This window comes from Larus michahellis, chromosome 7, assembly GCF_964199755.1.
Source record: "Larus michahellis chromosome 7, bLarMic1.1, whole genome shotgun sequence".
Taxonomy (NCBI): domain Eukaryota; kingdom Metazoa; phylum Chordata; class Aves; order Charadriiformes; family Laridae; genus Larus; species Larus michahellis.
Genome location: NC_133902.1, coordinates 1,949,094 through 1,969,548, shown reverse-complemented (window position 1 = coordinate 1,969,548; position 20,455 = coordinate 1,949,094). Strand labels below are relative to the sequence as shown.

The window sequence follows — 20,455 nt, the reverse complement described above, 5'->3', positions numbered from 1 at the left end:
AATACATAGAAAGGTGGTATTTTTGTATTCCCTACCGTGCACGGAGACATTTACTAGTTACTAATTGTATCAACTGCATGTAGTTGTATTACGCTAACTAAATTTTACATAAATACATCAGGTATGTTCTCCCAGAGTCAGGACCCAAAATTAACAGGATTCCCAGGTGCTCCTGGGAAGGAGAGGAAGGGGAGGAAGGAACAGCCACACACTACACACCGTCAGGCACGCTGGGAAAATGAATTAAGAAAAAAAATAAGTTAAAAAAGGGAGTAGAACAACCCAGCTCTAGATGGCAGCAAATCAATATCCACCCCTATGCACACAGACACCGAGAGCATCAACTATTTTCAAAGAGACTGTATATTTTCAGTAGTTTTTTCTAGGCATGTTATTATTTTCACTTTGTTACGCAGGCCAGACCAAAGTCGACTGTTAGGAACCAACCACAATTCACTACCAACCATTAGAAAAATACTCCTCTCATTTCAAGGACTAATTCAACCAGCAGAATTAATATTCATTTTTTTTAAGCTTGATTTGATTATCTTCTGCTGTAGAGACTGGATAATTCGATAGAATGATCCAGAAACACTGGAGACTAAGAACTTAAGATTTTTAAATTTAAAAAAATTGAGCCCTTGCATAATAACTGTGTTCATTTCCTTTAGTTAGTTATGACTGGCAATTACAGTGTTTTGCAGTTTTTTTGTTTTTTGTTTTTTTTTTTTTTTTTAAAAAAAACACAGATCTTAAAAATGCAGATCAACCTACTATGTGATGTCATGACTAGAACTATTACTTTTTTAAAAAAATTCTACAGACTCCTCATTCTTTCTGTTTTGCAGCAGCGGCACTGCCGAAACGTACCCGAGCAGGCCTGGGACGATGGCGATAGCTGAGGCATCAAGGGCAGCAATGAAAGACAGGTTCTACATCGGTGGGTACCGTCACTCGGTAGGGATCAACACGGCAGCAGAGCATTGCTCATGTAAAGTGATGCAGAGAGTGTAAATACATCGGAAGCGGCTGTTCCGACTCCCGGCAACGCACACACCGGAGCTCACGGGAATACACAGCCCAGCGCGGCGCCGGATGGTCCCCGGTGCCAACATCGCTGTCACACCGCAGAACTTGTATTTATTTATAAAAGTGCTCGGGGTCAGCAGGCAGCCACATCCTTTCAGTCAGCGTTAAGATACGCTTTTCATACCCTCATTTATTTTGTTTTCTGGCACCTTCCAATAATCCATTTTCCAGGGCATTTTAGGACTATTGAAATGGAGAACATACTTCTGCTGTCTATGTTTAAAGGCTCTCCCACGTCCTTCCATAACTCTGCCGATCCGATCCAATCTTTAATCCGCTTTACAAAATACAGATGTCAATTTGAGCATTTCTGACTTTCTAAATCTCACCAACAGAGTACATCTGCAACCCAGAAACAGTAAAGGGCAACAACGGCGAGGAATCAGCAGCTCAACTCACCATCAGGAAAAAACCCCAACAGTGACCAAAGCACGAGCTCCCAGGGTGAGCTCCTATATCCAAATATATGTTTTACGCAGGCGCGCCGCATCTGCCTGATTTTTTAGAGCTCATTAGAACATTAGAAAACTAGTATCCCATTTTATTTGCTCAGGGCAGCCAGCCCAGGGCTCTCCGGTGGGCTTTTGTCTCGTGCTCGGGTAACGACCCGTGTTTCAGGTGAGCCTGGTGCCACCCGACACAGCTCAGCCGTCACCCAGCTTACCTGGCTACATCATCAAGGAAAGCAACGGAGAGTTATCGGTTAAACGGGCTTAAGTATTATTGTCTTCCCTCTCCCTGAGTATTTAACAATTACATATTACGTATTTACAAAGTCTCAGTTATTAGTTTTCTGACAGTTTTCCCCATTGCTGTTGACCAGCTTAAAAGTACGCACCGCTGACGGATAAGCTTTTCAATGTTTCAAGGTAAGTGAAAGTAGTTACTCAACTAGGGATCTGGATAGAAACAAAGGCAAAGTTATCAACATTAGCAAGTATCTTCACTTTGTGCCAAAAATTAACCTGTGAAACTTTTAGAGACTAAAAAAAAAAAATAAAAATAAAAATAAAAAATGAATTCTCCAAAGACGGTCATTCAAACGTTTGCTTATTCACCCTGGCACTGGCGTATGAGGACATGATGAATTAGACCAAGAATTTCACAGGGGTTAAAATACCCAAAAAGTATCACGGTTAGTCACAATAGTTCAGGAATTATCACTGTAAGAGAATAATCATCTGGTGCAGGGTGGCAATTCCCATGATATATTTTGAGATGTCGTCCAAGTAACAGTCATGTAAAATTGATGTGCCAAGTGATCTCCTGTCCAGTCTCAGCCTTCTGCCGTAGCTGCTCAGGACAAAACAAATTGAGACTGAAAATATCCCAAAGTATCTATGAGCAGCAGATCTGATGTGACCGCTTACAGGTGCGAAGAGGTAACGAGTATTTTTGCAATAACAGGAATTAAGAAGCCTTTGTAGAAGTTCCTGCATGTAACAGCCACCACCGAATTTTCTGCTCTCATAAGGCTCGCAGAGTTCTCCCTCAATGTGCCAGGTCAGAAATAGTATTTTAACATTTTTAAATACCAAAAGCCCTAGAGTCACTCCTATAAACACAAAAATATTATATTTCTTTTGCAGCAATTCGATAATTTGCAAGGAAGGCAGAACTGACCCAAATAGATCTGTCACCTTTTTTAAAGTAAAAAGAAACAGAAGTGTAAATATCCTCAACTTCACTAGTAATTTTTTCGAACCCTTTTCTGCTACACAGGAGATGGCTTGCAGCAGACGTTATGGGAAGTCTAGAAAAAGTCAAGGCAATCGACACTTGTCTCCTGATTTATGGCGAGACTGGCTACGGCCGCCGAAAAGAGATGCTGGAACAGGCTAAACCACTTCTGCCCTGACAGGGACGCGTGCAGAATGGAAGAGAAAATGGAAAGTAGGATTCTGAAACAAATTGTTACATTTAACAATTCCATCTTCCTGGTTTGGGGATTTTTATTTTTTTTTAATACTAAGAAAGTTGTTACTTCATCGTGGAAATTTAAATTAAGCTGTACACTGGGTTATTTAGCTGAAGAACAGTTCTGCATGCAAGCGACTTTTCTAATAAACTCTTTTTTTTGTTATTAAAAAGAGCACGTTTGATGTTTTAGTAACAAAAATGCATCAGTTTGGAAATGTCCGTGGCTCACTGTGCATCTCCTGTCCACCTCAAGGATGTTTTCACCATATTGGGTAGGTTTTCAGACAAAGCTGCAGTTTTGGAAAAAATCAGGTCGAGTAATTAATAACCCCGCCTGCTAATTTCCAACTGCCTTCCAAAACTGTCGAAGCTTTGAGAAGTATTCACAGACTTCCCTTGTTTTGGGGGAGCGAAGGTGAACACAGAGCGCACGAGGTCAAGCTTTGGCGTGGAGAGGAACACGGGGGCGGCGTCCCAGGACGGCTGGACACCGCCCCGCTCCACTCCTGCCCCACGCACCCGCGTCCACCACAGGGAGAGGGAGAGGATGGTCCTCCCAGACCTTCCACACCTCAGCCCCTTCCTCCGCGCCCCTGGGAGCAGTAACTGCACGTCAGGTCTGTTACAGCCGGCTGTCAGTACGGTTCAGATACCTTCCTCTCATTCTTTGATCCCACTTTTAATTCCGTCAGAGAAAGGAGAGGAGTCAAGGCTGTGTTGCTGTCCAGAGACAACGCTGCAGAAAGAACATCACAGCAGAAAAAGCAGAGAAAGAAAGAATACTAAAAAATAAATAAAACCGTGCAACCTTATAAAGGAACGTGGTTTCACAGGAGTCCCAGGACACAAGATCAGGATGCAGAATCCAGCACAGACCCAGACTGCCCCCAACACTGGGGATGTTCAGAGCCGTTGTTTTAAACCTAGACCCTGGATGAATGAAACGCCTCGATTCTCTTCCAAAATATTATATGGAAGGCCACAGAACTATATTTTATAAAAAAGTATATTTAAAACCGTACCATCAAACGATTAAACAGGGGGGGCCGCTCACTTCCCCATCTTGCTTACTGGACAGAACTAATTGCATATCGTTTCCCCACTATATCTCTTGAAGTAACTCCACAGAGTATTTAATCGTCCTCTGCACATCAACTCCCACCAAGTTACCAGGGCCCTCTCACAATGCACTTAAAAGGGCAGTGCTCGGGTTGGGGTTTTTTTTCCTACAGTAACCTTCTGCTCCATAAAAATAAAATTGGCCAAAAGAAATCCTCCAGAAGCGAACCTGCGAACGCGGTATCAGCTCGGAGCTGGCAGCTACAGCCACATTCTGAAGAATCTGTTGTTTTCCTCATAGGAAAAAAAGGAAGGTAGCAGGAAACTCAAGTAAGTCTCGTAGAATGAGCTTAAGCTTCTAGCAAACAATTTAAAAATGTGGCCCCAGAAGTCTATTTTCTGGATTTTGTACAGTTTCCTATACCCTCTACGTTCTTCCACTTCTCCCCTTCCTCCCCACAGTTTGCTCTCTTCTGCAAAGGGAATCAACTCACTCCCCACCCTCCCAGAGCTACTGCTTTCACTCACCGCGTTCTTTTGTTCCTTTTTAAAACTTCTGTTCTTTCAAAGCTGCAGTCCCCAATTTTTCCTCTTTTTCACACAAACAGAACCGATTTCTGCCCTGCAAAGCCTCCTCAGGGCACCAGTTAATCCTCCTCCCTTCCCCGTAAGTCACTCCTGCTCTGACATTCCCTCTCCGATCTCCGTGTCCGGCTCCTCCAGCATCTCTCCCCCTGTACCCACAGGAAGCGAAGCAGCAACTGCTGCCGGAGAAGCAGCGATAACGGTGAGAGGAGCCGCCTGCTGCTTCCCTCCCAGGGAGGTACTTGGAAGGAACCGATACTTGTGTGTCAGGTATCTGGAATGGGCTTGGAACCCCTAGAACATTCCTGGAGGAAGAGACTGCTGGCAATCATCAGGGAGGAACCCACCACAGATTAAACAAACAAACCAACACACACACAAAAAACACCCTACGTATTGCTAGGCATTCATTACAGTTAATAAAATCCCTTTATTCCAATCTAACCATTCTATATGTATTTTTTGTGCAGACACACAGGCTGCACACGTTAACATGAGCATGGAGGAGTTCAAATACTCCCAGCTCCCCACGGGCAATATTCACCTTCCCGGGGTGTGCCCGGCATCGGTCCCGACACCTTTCACACACCACCTGCTGCGTGCGACGCACGTCCTCTGAGTGCAGTTTTCTAAAGAGCTCAGCACTGACCTTGTTGCATTTCCAGCGAAATCAACGGCAAAATTTAATTTGATTTTTGATGGAAAAATGAGCATCTTTGAAGTTATGCCCTTGATATAGATTTATTTAGGCAGTGAAATGTCACTTTCTACACCCAAGTGCTAAAAGAGTTTGGATTGGTGAAGAAGAATTTATTTTTTTGCAATTCTCCAGGTTTATACGTTATTACAAACTTACAGAGCAAGCCTGTCTGAAGGCTGGTGTTCATACCTCCTCTACAAACATCAATTTGTATTTCATTATTTAGAGAATGCAAAAGCTGCCCGATGAGAAAGCCACCAAAGACAAACAGTCTTAGTTACGATGGTGGGCTTAGCAATACATACAAGAAAATCATGGAAACAAACCATTAAGAAAAAAGCCCACTGATGTAGGTCTAATACCACGTACTACTGCAAGAAACCCAACAGACTGGAACAGTGTTTCTCCTTACCTCTGGAGTGTTCTTCTTGAACTCGCGACTTTGCTCGATAAGTTTTTTCCTAGACTGCTCACTTTCATCTTGCCGGTTAGCCAATATCGTTGCTGTGGCATCGAGCTCTCTCTGTCAAGAAAGACAAAACAAGAACAACAAAAAAAAGAGGCTATCATTAGAGCTCTGTTTCTTACAGAAATAAAACCAAAAGCTCATACGTCTATCATGTCATTTGGCGTATGGTGACGGCTGGACTACAGAGCAGTACAGAACACAGCGTCGAGCTTCCAGAAATCGGACCCCCCTGAATAACATCAGATGAAGTTCTACAACCTTTCTGATTCATTCTTGCAACCAAAATGTCACCGTTTTCCACAAAAGCACTCACGGCTTTACCACAACACTACACAGGATAGCAGATGTGTCACGCAATACACACCTCCTAATAACTTCCCAAATCCCGTGAAGATTACGCACCTCGGACATGTTCAAGCCAGGTTTATTTTCACCTGCCTGCTTTTCAAAGATACTGGATTTTCCCTCTTCGAGTTACTCTATGAAAAAATATTACGATAACCTCAAATATTGGTTAACTCTATACTTCAGCCTAAACCAGTTATGCTTCAGTCACTCTGAATTCCAAACTACATACTAGATATAATGCCATACTGCCACAGCAATGCTCTTTTTCCATTTAAGTCTTTCCTTATTTGAGTACAAAATTATCTTTTCCTACTATTGGAATCTATTCCTCTAAAATTATTACCAGGTATCTCCCCTTTCCTCCCCAAAGCCTATCTTTTTTAAAATCATCTGATGAACACCAGATTATGTCCCAACACCTTTACGCGGCTGAAGCTCCGGCTCAGCCACAGACCGTTGCCCAGCTTCGTCCAAGTGCATTGTCCCCATCCCAGTTTCTTTACTCAGTGCTGTGCTTCCAAGTGCCACCATAACAAATTGAACGGGTCACTAATCAGCACGTAAACCAACAGTACTCAATCTTCCGTGTCAGTTTACTCCTTTTCTGCAGTAATTCCACGTAACATGAAAAAAATAAAGGCTAAACCCTCCACTCAGCTATGCACATCATTCCCCGAGTCACTTGGAGCTGTAACCGAGAGTTCCTAAGAGGAGTTTGGCACTGTTTTCCCCCCTTATTAACTCAAAAGCAGAAAAACCTGGTTATAAAAAAGAAGTTAATGAAAAGTAAGAATAACATGCTAGAGCAAGACATAAAGCAGGTCTCCTCTGTGGCTACCTTCATCACATCACTCTACCAACGTGCCTCCCACCTGCATCCAAAAACCCCAATATTCTCCACCAGAAAACCTGCCACTGGCATTTGTTCGTAACTCAACGACCTGTAATAGACCAAAGTTGAGTCCGAAAACCCAAGCCTGGGACCTCCTGTCGGGTCTAATTCCAGGTCCCCAGTAGTCAGTCAAGTCACTGACCAGGTCATCTCTTGACACCACCACACCCAAAACCCACAGGAAAAGCAAAGCAGATTTGGTTACTACTAGATGGTTAGCGTAAAAACTTGACCGTGATTGGGTCATACGTACTTCCTCGTGGAACTGGGCACTCAGTATGGGGAAACAAAATGGGAAAACAAAAGATTTGCCTCTGCCTATTTTTGCAGAGGTGTTAGAAATAGCAGCAGACAGCAGGTACCGCCAGGACACCTGCTAAAACCCCCTTCTGCAAGTTTAAATAAAAAAAGTTAAAAAACCAACGTACATGACTAGCAAATAAAAAGTAAAAGGTAATTCAGCTCCTGATTTTTTTTCCTAAATATCCTGTGAAAAAGCCTAATTCCAAATTCTTTGTTGCATTTTTGTATGGGTAAATCCTGTAAGTTTGAAGGACTGGATGGATGCGCGTGTGTTTTATGTGCCTCCCCAGTTTGACCTCCGGAGGGGAAAAAAAAAAAAGCCTTCTGCTGTTTCCAACTCAAAAGGATCAATACTTTTTTCCCCCTTTAGGTTTATTACCATAAAAGTAAGAGACTTTTTTTTTTTCCTAATATATGTATGGACCATAGTTATCTTAATCCTTGGAAATAAGCTAAACATGACAAATAGATTCGAAGCTAGGCAGCATGCTGGAGCCAGTGACCTAAATATTGTCACTGTAGTGCTTAAAAACCCCTCTATTTCTGACTTTGAGGAAAAAAACAGGGCAATATGTCCGCCAGATCTTGGTTTGGAATTCTGTAACATATGTGAAATCTATTGCAGAAAAGTGGGAAATACTTAACAGTTGGATAAACCACATTTGAAATTCATCCCAGCTAAGTTTATGCAAGAAAAAAGAGCAACAGAAACCAATGTGGTTAAGCAGTACTATAAAGAGCAATATAACGGCTAAGCAGAAGGCTTTTAAAAAATATAAACAATCTGGTACGGCCAGCAACTTGGAAAACTATATTTAAAAAGGAAGCACACATTTAAAGCAAAGCAAAGCAAACACAAATCGTGAAGCAAGAGGGAATTTCAGCAGACCAAAGAATCAAATGCTTTGTTTTGGAATATAGAGTGCTAGAAAGCAACTTTACACACGGAAAAGTTGACTTTTAAAGACCTATACTTCCAAGTTGAGAGACAAGAAAGAGAGAGAACTGATTAAAAAATAAATCATATTTCATATTTTGTGCTATTATGAAGAGAAGAGTCAGGTAGCAAATGAAGAATAACCTTCTCGCCCTCACCGCGTGATTGATACCAGTGCCGCGATGGATTTACTACGGGCACCTTCCCATTACTTTCAGGATTCCTTCTGGAACAGGCCTGATAATTTCTCACCACAAAACATTTCCTTATGTGACATCTCAGGCACAGACATCGCCAAGGAGAAATGGCAGCACACCACTACACTGAACTGTTTAACGCCGTGGGCCGAAGCCCACAAGCTCCAGATCTTGCCCAGCATTTACACACAGATCTCATAAGATGCGATTCCAGCTGAAGAACAACAGGTATCCATCCCCTTGTACAAGATCGGATATAAAACTAGATACTAAGTCTTCAAGGTTGGTCATAGTTAATAAGCCCCAAATCAGAACTATTCAAAAAAATTGCTCATTTTTAATTCCTTACTTGATCTTAACGAGGTACAACGCAAGTTTCGCTTATTTAAACACAATAATACACATAGGATAACAACCCACAAGCATTAATGGCAGATTTTTCATACTTTTGTGACTTAATCCCATAAGATACGCCCATTTTGTAAAAATTCAATGTGGCCAGTGCATTATTTCTGCAAGCAAACTCGTGTTAAGGGGTAAGTAATATTAAACTTGAGATCTCAAACTTGACTAGTGTGTAACACATAAAGGTATAGACTCTTCCCAAGAACTGCAACCACCCTCTAAGTAAGTATTGAGTAAAAGGAGATGTAATAGTGTGCAGACAGAGTGTACTGGAGTGTCCTTTAGAGCATAACAAAAATCAGAGACCACGTCTCAGGATCATCCTCCACACCTTTGAAATCAAAAAGGTTCCAGTGAAAAGCAAACAGAAAGCAGGGCTCAAAGGTGACCTGGCTACAGAAAGGATTCAAAGCCCGGAAGCTTCAGTTCCACCGATTCAACACCGGGTAATCAACTTTCCAGCCAAAAATAGCCACCGTTCAATTGCCCCTGCAAAAAGCGAGTCGCTATCTGGAGCACATTTTGAGAGAGAAGACAGAAGACCATTATTGTCCCCCTTGCCCCAAAGTCCCATCGATTTTGGGCAGACACAGTTCACGCTGCCTAAGCCGCTGACGACTGAAGAACTCTCCCCAGGGTTTCTACTTTGACCCATTTCAACAAATTTATTGGGGGTGGGAGGGAGGCAGTGGGAAGAGAGGACACAAGAAAGTCTTATGCTTTTAAGTGCAGGAGTCATTGAAAGCAACCTTCAGAAAACAAACATTAAAAGGTTTCTTTCACAGAGTATTAAAAAAAAAAAAAAATCTAAAACTAGGAGGGTCAATCTGCTACCCACTGTAACAACAATCGACTTGAAGTGCGTTTGTCTTCCTCTAATGCCGGGATTTCCAGGCTCCTTCAGGCTCCCCGGGAGACGTCCCTGTTCATTCTGCCTCTGCCAGCCCCGTGCCACCGGCCGTGGTGGCATGGCTGCGCGGGGAGCCACGAACGGAAAGCAGCCCTGCTAGAAACAGCCCCCGTGTGTCCCCTCCTAACTCGTGTTGCGCTGGCAGCTCCCCGTTCAGGCCCCCTCCGCAGCCACAAGGTGTTGTACCATTGCAAAAGGGAGGTGGGAAAATGCAGCTGGAGGGAGGGGGGCTGGTGGAACCCCCCTTTCGACACCAACCTGCAATTAGGTTGACCCCAAGTAATTACAAGCCTCCAGCTTCATTGCAGGCAGTTTTCAAGGTTGTTTTCTTTTAGGGCTGACATGCCTTTCCCTACAGGATGCAGACCTTGATAACCACAGAATCACGGAATGGTCTGGGCTGGAAGGGACCCCAAAGATCCTCTAGTCCCAGCCCCTGCCATGAGCAGCAACACCTCCCACCAGACCAGGTTGCTCAAAGCCCCATCCAGCCTGGCCTCCTAAAAAGAAGAATTTGTGTGAAAAGCAAAGCCAGGGCAAGACGAGCACCCTCCGCTTTATGGATGCTGTGGAAGAAAACAGGGGATGAGCAGAAAGGACACACAGGGAACGTGAATTTGGGAGCACCATGGTGGGAAAGATGCACGCGACTCTGCAACGCAGCTCCATCACCAGGAGGGAAGAGGGGTAACAGCAGAATTAGACTCATCACCTCGGGTGTGAGAAGGTGGGACAGAGGCAGAGACAGCGCAGGTCCCTGTCCCCGTCCCCTCCCGGCGGCAAGAGACGGGCCCCGAGTGAAGCTGCCTGAACCCAGGGTGCTGAGGAGCGACGCTCACTCCGCTCCTCCACAGCCGTGCTTCCTCTCCGTTCAAAGCAGCGTGAATGGAATAAATAACACAAACCAGCGTTTCTCTGCGCTCTGGCCAACTCGGTTCACACGTCCAGCTCTCGCCCACACTCTCCCCTGCCCTAACGCTCACCAGGGCCCATCGCACGTCTCAGACACCCACTCCTAAGGGCCACGGCCACCGCCCCGACACGGGGATTTCAGGACACAAGAAACCAACACACGTCAGCATCCCACGATCACCCCAAAAGCTGCTCTAACGTAATCTATCATAGCTAGTATTCAGTCTCTGCTTAGAACCAGTATTCCTATATTTCACATGGAAGAAGTCACAAAAAGCTGTAATAATCATCCACAAGTACCGCGATGTAACTGTATCCCCAAATTTTGTTATCCTCCCATTTTAAAATGCTTAATCCCTGCTGTGTTTACCACAAAGCTCTCACACTGGAACAAGAAACATGTATCACAACTTTAAGACAGACTGATTTTTTTCTGGTAGACTTCTAGTCACGGGCACGATGCCTTGGCTATGCCTTCAAAAGCCTTAAGCGTGGCACATTTTCACCATAAACCTCATTTTACTTATTAGAAGGATAGATACATATCACAACTGCATGTAGATTAGGAATTTTCTACCAGTAAATGTAGTAGTAACCATTTCCTCTGAAATCTTGTTTCTGTGTATTTAAGGTATTTCCCTTTATCATCATTTCAATCAGTTACCCAGTCGACATGATAATCAGCTACTGAAAGGAGTTTTCAGTAGTCTCGTTTTTGTTTTCATCCCCTCTCAGGATTGCATTTGTCAGATCTATCACAGATCTCAATGTAGCTTTTTGCAATTTTTAATTTCCTATTAAAGGAAAATTTCTCGGTGCAACGATGACACCGATGTAGACGTCTCCGTAGGCACAGCCTACTTGTCTCGGGGAAATTTTACATTTCTCTAACTGATCTATTAGGCAATCTACCCTGCAATCTTAAAACCCCCATAGTTTTCACCTGTTCAGAAGCCTACGTACTGATTACCTAAGTATTGCAGAAATATTTCAGAAATGATAAACTGTTTTGCGAGCTTGATGTGTTCCTCTGGAAAAACAAGCAGGCACGCTCGCTTGATAAAGTGCTGGGATTATGACCAGGGAAGTAACCACAAAGCTGACATCGGGAATTTTGGTTAATATCTATTTTGGCTGCAAAAAGCAAGCACCAATTCCAGTCTGAAAGCGCTCAGAAAGGTAAAACATGTTGTAAGAATGCAACAATGGAAGAAGTTTCTTTTCTGTAAAACGAGTTCGTGTCTGCCTTGCTGCAAAGCCCCTTCTTAACCCAAGCAAAGGGAAAGATCAGGGAGTTCAGGGAGAGCACAACACCAAGAACCACCCTTCCCCGGCCTTACAAACCAGCAGTGAATGACGAACATGCAACACAGCAAAGACCAGAATACCTGTGTTTTGCACTCCTGGAGGAGAGGAAAAAAAAAAAATAATCAAAACCCATAAGCGTTAAACAAAACATGTTTCTTAAGAAGCATTTTGCCATTTGGCAAACTGACGCAACTACCTTTCACATGCAAAATTAGTTAAGAAATTTCAATAAACGCACTTTATTTCCGCGTACTGAAGTAATTTGACTCTGAGTAAGTTTTTAAACATGCTTTAACTGGAACAAATTTTGTGCTCTATGCAGTGCTTTTGGACGGTGAGTCAACCCAAGAGAGAACTAAAGCAAAGAGAGAACTAAACCAGAGGTGACGATGTAGCTATCAGTAAGATACCTTAACAGGCTATTAAAAAAAAGAAAATGTAAAAAAAGTTTGTTGTGGCTTTGTCTGTTCACAGTAACACCAGCCACTACCACAAACGTAGGGAAAGCCTATCAAAAAATCTTGCGAGAGGGGAAAGCCAGTGCTGGCTTTTCCAAGGCAGCCGCTATCAGCATAAACCAGCTGCACAAATACCAACGCCAGCACCAAACGCACGGCTCGGGGAAAAGGCTGCCAGTGCCACAGCCAACACAATATCATGCCTGTCTTTTCTTCTACACCTTGAATTCAAAACTTTTTATAAAATGCAAAGAACAGCAGACTACCCAGAGCTATAAAGACCGTGATGCCAGAGATCTGTGAGACCTATTTTAACAAGCTTTTGCGCTCGCTCAGGAAAGGAATGAAACGTTGCCTTTTTGTTCCAAAAGGTAGCTTTCATCTTTCAGCATTGTTTGTTCCCTCTTTCCACCCTCCTCAAAACCCCGGGCGTTCAGGGCTGACGAATGCCTTCACCAGCCCCAGGTCCGAGGAGCAGCACCTGGGCAGGGTCCCCTCCGCCGGTGACAGTGGCACCGCTGGCGATGTGCTCCGACTTCTCTCCAGAAACGAAGTTCAGGTTTCACTCACAGAGTCCTCAACTCTAACCCCAAAGCTTCCCTCCTCCTCCTCATGCTCGTCAGCGTCTACACCAGACTGTTACTCATCTCTGCCTTCGTTCCCACCAGGTCCACTTTCACCTCATGGCTACCGCACCGCAGGAAGCATTGGCCTCAAGTGCTGGGCAAGCTAAAACCCAGCAGGAAGGTGTGTCACCCAGACCCATGGAGCACTCGCTGCTCTCCCCATCTCTAAGCCTGCTCCTCTCCAAGCCGCCTTTAAAGGTGCTCTCAGGCAGATGCTCTGCTACCCGCACCGCGGTTCCTACAGCGCTTCCATTCCCTTCCACCTTCCATTACCTCACCCAAAGACCTTGCAGTTTGGTTTCAATACTTGGCAAAAAAAAAACTGTCAGCAAACCCACTCCATCAGTCACCTAACACTCTGCTAGGTTTTGCATTTCAGTTCACTACACGTTTGAAGGACATAAATTTCCTAAAAAGTGCAAGCGTTTGCCGGGGAGAGGGCTCCCTCGCTTTTGCAAACCCTCCCGCCCCACTGGGGTGCTGCTCACAGCGTCACCGACTGCCCACACTGTCATTGTCACCCTCTTCCACTTAAAAGCAGGAGTTCAAACCAGTTGCTTCAAGAGCTACAACAGAAAAGGCCGGAAAGCAGCGTTTTGGTGAAGGTCGCTGCAGTGGGGCTCCCCAGAGGGCAGGTTTCAGACAGACCGACCGCACGGCGCGGGGCAGCGAGCTTCCCTGCCCTGTGCAGCTGATGGCATCCTACATGATAAAATTAAGTTAGCTAATCATGTACATGCCAGTTAATGTCTTTGAAAGAAACAAAAAAATGCTTCGGCTTAATATTTGTGACTTTCATAGCAGTTACAGGGTGGTGGGGAATCAAACTACATCTTCTTCTGCCAAATAAAATAAGTTACGGGAAACCAAAGGAAACGCACTGTGGCTCGCAAAGACTTTGCCGAGGCAAGACACAAAGTAAAATACATCTGCCTGGCTTTGTCTCGCTCGTTGATGACCACGGCGTGGCACCAGCAGCCATAGTCACCGTGGTTCCCACCACAGCACGGCGAGGGGGCCACCGCGGAGACCACGGCATCCCTCAGGTTTAGCTAGGGGGTGCACGGCAACCACGCCCCACAAAACACATTTTTAATAGGCAATTTTTAAAAGAGCTCTGGCCCTTAAAATTTTTTTTTTTAAAAAAAGGCAATTAACTGATGAGTAATTACAAACTACTTCCGCGCTGTTCTTACCCTCTTTCGAGCCCCTGCCGCGGCAGCCCCTGCGTTCGGGTGGAACGGGATCACGCTGCCATTTTGTGATAAACCACAGTCACCAACTCCAGCTAACGGCTTACTTCCAAGGAAGACCAGATTCATGAGTTACGTTGAATAATTCTTTCGACCACAGATCAAAGCAAAACGTAGTCTTAAAAGAGTGGTTTAAATAACGAAAAGTTCAGCCCTTTAACTAAGGTCTGTTACATCATTTAAAGTATTTAGTTACTCCCCTTCTCGGCCTGAGCTTTGCTAGTAAATGAAGCGTGACCACGCTTTAAGCAAGACACATACTGTAACACAGACCAGGATTTATAACTTGCTATACAGGTTGCCACCAATAAATCAATAATATATATACACACGCACAGTCTTGTTTCAGTGAGAGTTCTGGGAACTTACTGTTTAAAAAAAATAAACAAACAAACTACAGCTTTTTTGGTTTGTTTTTATTCTAAATGAAAACAAACTCGTTGCGCACACTTCATTTAACTTCACCCAGATCCTAACTACACTAAGTGTCACTTAGAACAAAAACTCACAATTATTTTTCCTTTGACGACACATGTTATTAATTTTATTTTTAGAATTTTTTTTACATGGTTAACCATTACAGACGGACCAACTGTCCGCCCTGGAGCCCATCACAACAACCACTCGATAATCTTTCAGTCTCCAAATGCAATCACCAACCTGAAAGCTACTTAAGCTCTTTCCTAACATTTGGACATAAAATATTTACCAACAAAAGTATAAATACACACTGAAAAAGCAACATAAAAATACTTTTAAAACCACATTCCAACAAAGAAATTCCTTGAGGGATGGGAAAAAATTACCGTGGACTTGAACTAACACAACACCTCAACGTTTCACTCCCTTCTCGTGTTTTTGGACATTGCAGAAGTGGTATAATAGATCAATAGACTCTCCCACCATATATATGACAAACGTGGTTTGGAAAGATGGGGTGCCTTAACTTGGGGTTTCTGGTTATTAGTTTAAAAACCTGAAAAACAGGCATGTGCAAAAGGGAAGAAGACCTGCCGCCGGAGGGACAGCAGGCCGAGGAGAGGGACCGCAGCACCCCACGGAGGAAGCGGGACGGGGAACTTGTATTAAGAAATAAGTAGTAACAAAAACAAGATCAGAAGAAACTTACTGGCAAATGAAATTGCTGTTTGATAAACAATTTAAGCAGGAAGAGTATTTGGCAGAGTGTTTTCAGGGAACGGTCCTTGACTCCTGACTAACGTGCTTCCTCCCTTGGTCTGGGTTTGTTGACTTTCTGGGCACGCCGTAAGGTTTACGCGTTTTCCCATGATGGGAAAAATATAGCTTTCTTGAGAAGTTGCCTGTGAATGCAATCGGTGGATGTTTTCTAAAAAATTATAGATATAAATAGGAAACAAGAAAGCAACATTTTCTTTATTTAGGTTTCTGCTGCTACTGAAGTCCCATTTAGGCCTCTCAATATTCCTTCAGATCTAAATCCCAAATAATGACTCAGCTTGGCATGACAACATGCGACGGCATAAACGTACGTCTGGCATTTAATACCGATAGCAAGCACTACACGTTTTGGACGATTAAACAGAATACCAGATTTTGAAGCCTTTCAGAAAATTATTATGGGTTTTCACATTTTATCCGGACGATTACAGCTCAGCATAAGCATCGCACTTTGCACCGAAGTGAAATCACGAGGCAGAGGCGGTGGAACGCAGAATGCCTTTTCTAGCTAGGTGTTTCCCAACAACATATTGCAGTACTTAGTTAAGCTCATTTTCTGTGACATGAAAAGGAAAATAGCAGAATTGACTCACGAAGTAAAATTAGCTGATGTACAGTCACAGGGAGGCTGGCTTGGGGGTGACAGCACACGTAACAGCACAGAACAAAAAATAACACGCTTCGTGTTAATGAAGTTGCAAGCCAGTTCAGACCCAGAAGTACTATTCTCTGTATCATATTTTTAACATGGACTGTCCATTTTTTCCAAAATCAGCATTTCTAGTAGCATACCCTAACCGTATATCAGGAATTACTACGAAGACCTTCCAGAAATCATGCATTAACAAAGGCTTACATAAAATATTTTTTAAATACTGCGAATCTGGCATTTAGAATCAGTAAAAGGCATGCTACCAGGATGAGCACTGAACTACGGACAGCCGGTGCCTACTTGCTCCATGAACACAACTAAGGTAGACAGTACAGCTAAAATACTTTTTTAACCGTAAAAAACTTCTTTGGTGATAATTTATAGAATTCCCCCACTATCCACTGTGACAAATCGCACTATAATGAAAACAACAGATTTAGCTGCAGTGGCACTGTCAACCTTGCTACGATACACTGTCACTAAAAAGTCCTTAATTTTGGCTATCAAATATAATTTCAATTTCTTGCACTTTAGAGCAGTAAAAACAATCCTGCGAAGACTCTGTGTTTACAATCCCTCAGTAAAGAATGCAGCTGTCTCAATCAATGCTGATTGTCTGTTAATTAGTTCGGTTTTACAAGCTGATGGAACAGATTACTTCATTCCCTCCCCACGCACAGAAAGAAACTCTACAAATACAGTTATCTACAATACGGTAATTTTTGCTTCCCGGCAATTTGGGGAGGTAGATGATGCACTAGGGACACAAGTGATCGCTTTATCAAGAAATCATTTACATTTGTGTCTTTCCAAGGCACTCTGTCATACAGGGATTTTCAGTTCGTATATATACATGTGTATACCTCCTGTATGAAAACTGAGATAAAGAGCAACACTTTCCAATACAGTGGGACTACTCCTTTTCGCTGCGGCTGAAACCAAGCCCTGAGTTACCCAAAGTCCTTTAGGAACAGAAGTCAGGTTGTCATGAATAATTCCCTATCTATATTATGTATTTAATCACAATCACATTTCTGAACCAAAACCAGTATTTAAATTTGTAACCTATGGCACCAAGACAAAGGTTTTTAGTGAAGAGTTTGAAGCTGCTATCACCATTCTCCGTCCCCACGAGCTTTTTTCAGACAAACCACAACTAAATAGCTGGGTTAGCTCTGAGCTGCTCTCAGATTCACTGCCCCTAGCATCTCCATCCTTTAGCTTGACACTCTTGAAGAAAAGCCAAATTTTAGCTTTCGTATTTGCAGACGAGAGTGTCGGGCACCCCCCTACAAATGCCAGAAAGCGCTTCTGTTGAGAAAACCCATGAAACGCTCTAAAGCCCTAGTCCTGACAATGTGAAAGTTTGATCCAAAAACACCTCTTTTGAGATGACACAACGTGCTACACATTATATCAGACAACAAAAGTTTCACTTTGAGGCTGGCTTGCTTTCTCTCTCAGTTTAGATCCCTCATGATTAGGCAAAAGGAAAAAAAAAAGAAAAAGAGTTCTATTTAATGAACATCTATGTATTTAAAAGAAAACGCATTTCTGGTATGAACTGAATATGTAACTACTAAGCTTATTGTAGAAGAAGCAAGTGGACAAATATGAAGCCCAACAACCCCATGGAATTATCAGACCATCAGAGCTGGGTTTTGGCAGCGTATCTGGCTGATAAGTACAAAGGATCATCTAAATTAAACAATAATTCTTCTACACAAAGACATCTATAGTCATCTGCTTCAACAGCAGCATCACAGAGAGCCTAAAATCTCTTAATGCTTTTCAGAGTTCAGTATTTCAGTACGCAAAAAAAAATACGGAAGTTTAATTTTTGCATTATGAAGACAGTCATCCAAAGCAGCTCACTGAAAACGCCTTGCAGAAAATTCTCTGGATCCACAGAAACAGCACCGGGGGAGAAAAACTTTGGAATGCAGCGCTCACCTCATGTCAGAGCCGTTAACCTGAGCACTAAGGGAACCAAGATCAACAGCCATTCAGCTGAAGCCTGATGATTTTTTCAGCTATTGTTTTTCACTTAACTTTAGCTAAATCACATTTCTGCAATCCTATAAGCGAAGCACAGACTCTGCTTAAACCCACCACAGGTTTATTCTGCTTTCCCGCCTCTTCACTTCTTTCACATCACCCAGGAAAAAAACATTTAGAATATGATCCTGGCTTTCCAAACTTCTCATGCAGACCAGAATAAAAACGGAGCGGGTGAGGGAGCGGGCATTGTTTCGTTTTGTTGTTTGTTAGGGGCTTCTTGGTTTTAAAAAAAACATGTTTTATCCTGATACTTTTTTGGGATTTTTTGTTGTCTGTCCCATGCTGTAAGCTGCCTTACCCACCCAGTCTCAGGGACAACTGGTTGGCTTCGTCGTTTAAACAAACGAGCCACCTTTGCTAAACACGCTGCATCAAACGCGGCATTTACCAAGGCGGGTTTGACTGTTACTGCTACAACCCCTGGACGCTTCCTCGGCTTCCATGTGCCAGAGCAGAGTTACAGCCCTGGGAAGTTTCACCCAAGTTCCTCCTTGAACTGGTGCCATTCCCTTGGCCGCCTGATGGGGACACATCCCAGCTGCATCTTTTCCCCGCAGGACGACGAAGCAGAGGGGTGGGAGCGCCTGCATCCCACTGCCGCGTCCCACGGCGGGCAGAGGCAGGGCTCCAGGCTCCACTGCCACCCAGCCAGGCCCTCACGGCAACACGAGACTCCTATGAGAAGAGACTCATTTGGAAAGGGATTGCTGGATGCCCTTCGACGTGCCACTGCAAATTAAGCATTATCAGTAAACCCTGAGAATTATTTCCCACAATGTCTCTGGTGGTATTAGTTACACAACTATAAATCAACCTGTAATTTTTGTGCTTCATGTGCAGTAATATACAGGATTCTGCAGTTGCAGATAAAAATCTCAAAAGGACGTGCCAATCTTTCCTCAGTCTCTATGGGTACGCTGTGGGACACACGCTTCAGAGTTTAACTTGTGTGGGTTTGCTGTGGGATGAACTCTAAAAGAATGAGAAACGTTTGGGAAAAAGCAATGCACGCTACGTCGTTTACTTTTTCAGGGCACCACCATTAAAGAAGTTACAAGGCAAAACAACCACCTACACATACTTTCTTATTTCTGTGTAAAAACTCACTTGATTTGTTTCCGTATCTTTCAGGCTTTGTATTTTACACTGTCTGTGAAAGAAGGGAATAGGGACCTACACTATGAGGTTAGGAATTACGCTTTGAAAGAAGTACAGTTTCTTGTGTGCCGCTGCCCAAACAGTAATAGGGACTGCAAAAATAACCAACCACTAAACTAGAAACAAACCCAGAGCCCAGATTCCTCTTTGCCCATCTACTCCCGGGGGCTGCAGCAGTCCTGCACCGTTCCTTCTAATTACCACCTGCAGAAGCTGTTTAGAGAAAGGATGCAGAATGCCTTTTTTCTTCTGATACTCCTGCAGTGTACCCTGATCTTGTGCTATAATCCGGCCCTTTGAGGTTAAGCAATAAGCCTTCTGCACCTCAATACTGACTACACACAAGTTCAGCTTCAAAAACCTTTATACAAACTGTCCTAAATATTCAGCCAAAACAGAATGACAAAATTGCACATTACTTCCGTCATTATATGCTCTCCTTTACCATATGTCTAAGGTAAGCAGAATGTTATCTACATAATGGATTCAGCCCTGGAGTAAGTCTGGACTGCCGAGGCTAGTGAACCTGAGGTAACACTCCATCACTTATTTACTGCATCTCTAAAGCATTTCAGATTCTAAACTGAATATATATTTCACACAGTACCAAAACTTTTAAATATCCACAGGAAGATTTCATTTTTATAGGCAATAAACATTAAATCTAAAGGACTGGAACATAAAAAGTGTTTTAATACCATATAAATCACCTTTCCCTAGACAGAATAAATCTCTGAAGGTTTTAAGGACTGCAATATAAATTTTTATGGCAAATTATCTCCATAGAAATTACTTGCATGAGATGCACTTTCACTTCTCCTTCTCATTTGCATAGTGCTGACAATCTTTTCAATCACAACGTTTAATCCAATTTGGGAAGTCCAGAACACAATGCAGAGAAACGCTGGGCTAAATGCTGGGTGGTTCCTCCTCCTCCTCGTCAAGACTGTTCTGGCTGCTGCTCTATACTAAATACAGAAGTTCGCTTTGCAGAGGTAACACCACCAATATAT

The 20,455-nt window shown here is 43.3% G+C and overlaps 1 protein-coding gene across 8 annotated transcripts in view; it reads right to left on the bottom strand.

The window, feature by feature from the left end:
- CUX1 (cut like homeobox 1) overlaps positions 1-20,455 on the bottom strand; it is a 280,996-nt gene that overhangs the window by 223,186 nt on the left and 37,355 nt on the right. For 7 of the 8 annotated variants that reach the window (XM_074595981.1, XM_074595973.1, XM_074595975.1 and 4 more), the window contains exon 2: positions 5,766-5,876. In XM_074595981.1, the coding sequence (XP_074452082.1) occupies positions 5,766-5,876 (111 nt within the window). Of the gene's footprint in view, positions 1-4,596; positions 4,700-5,765; positions 5,877-20,455 lie in introns of those variants that run through there. The other variant, XM_074595978.1, reaches the window with a different exon arrangement.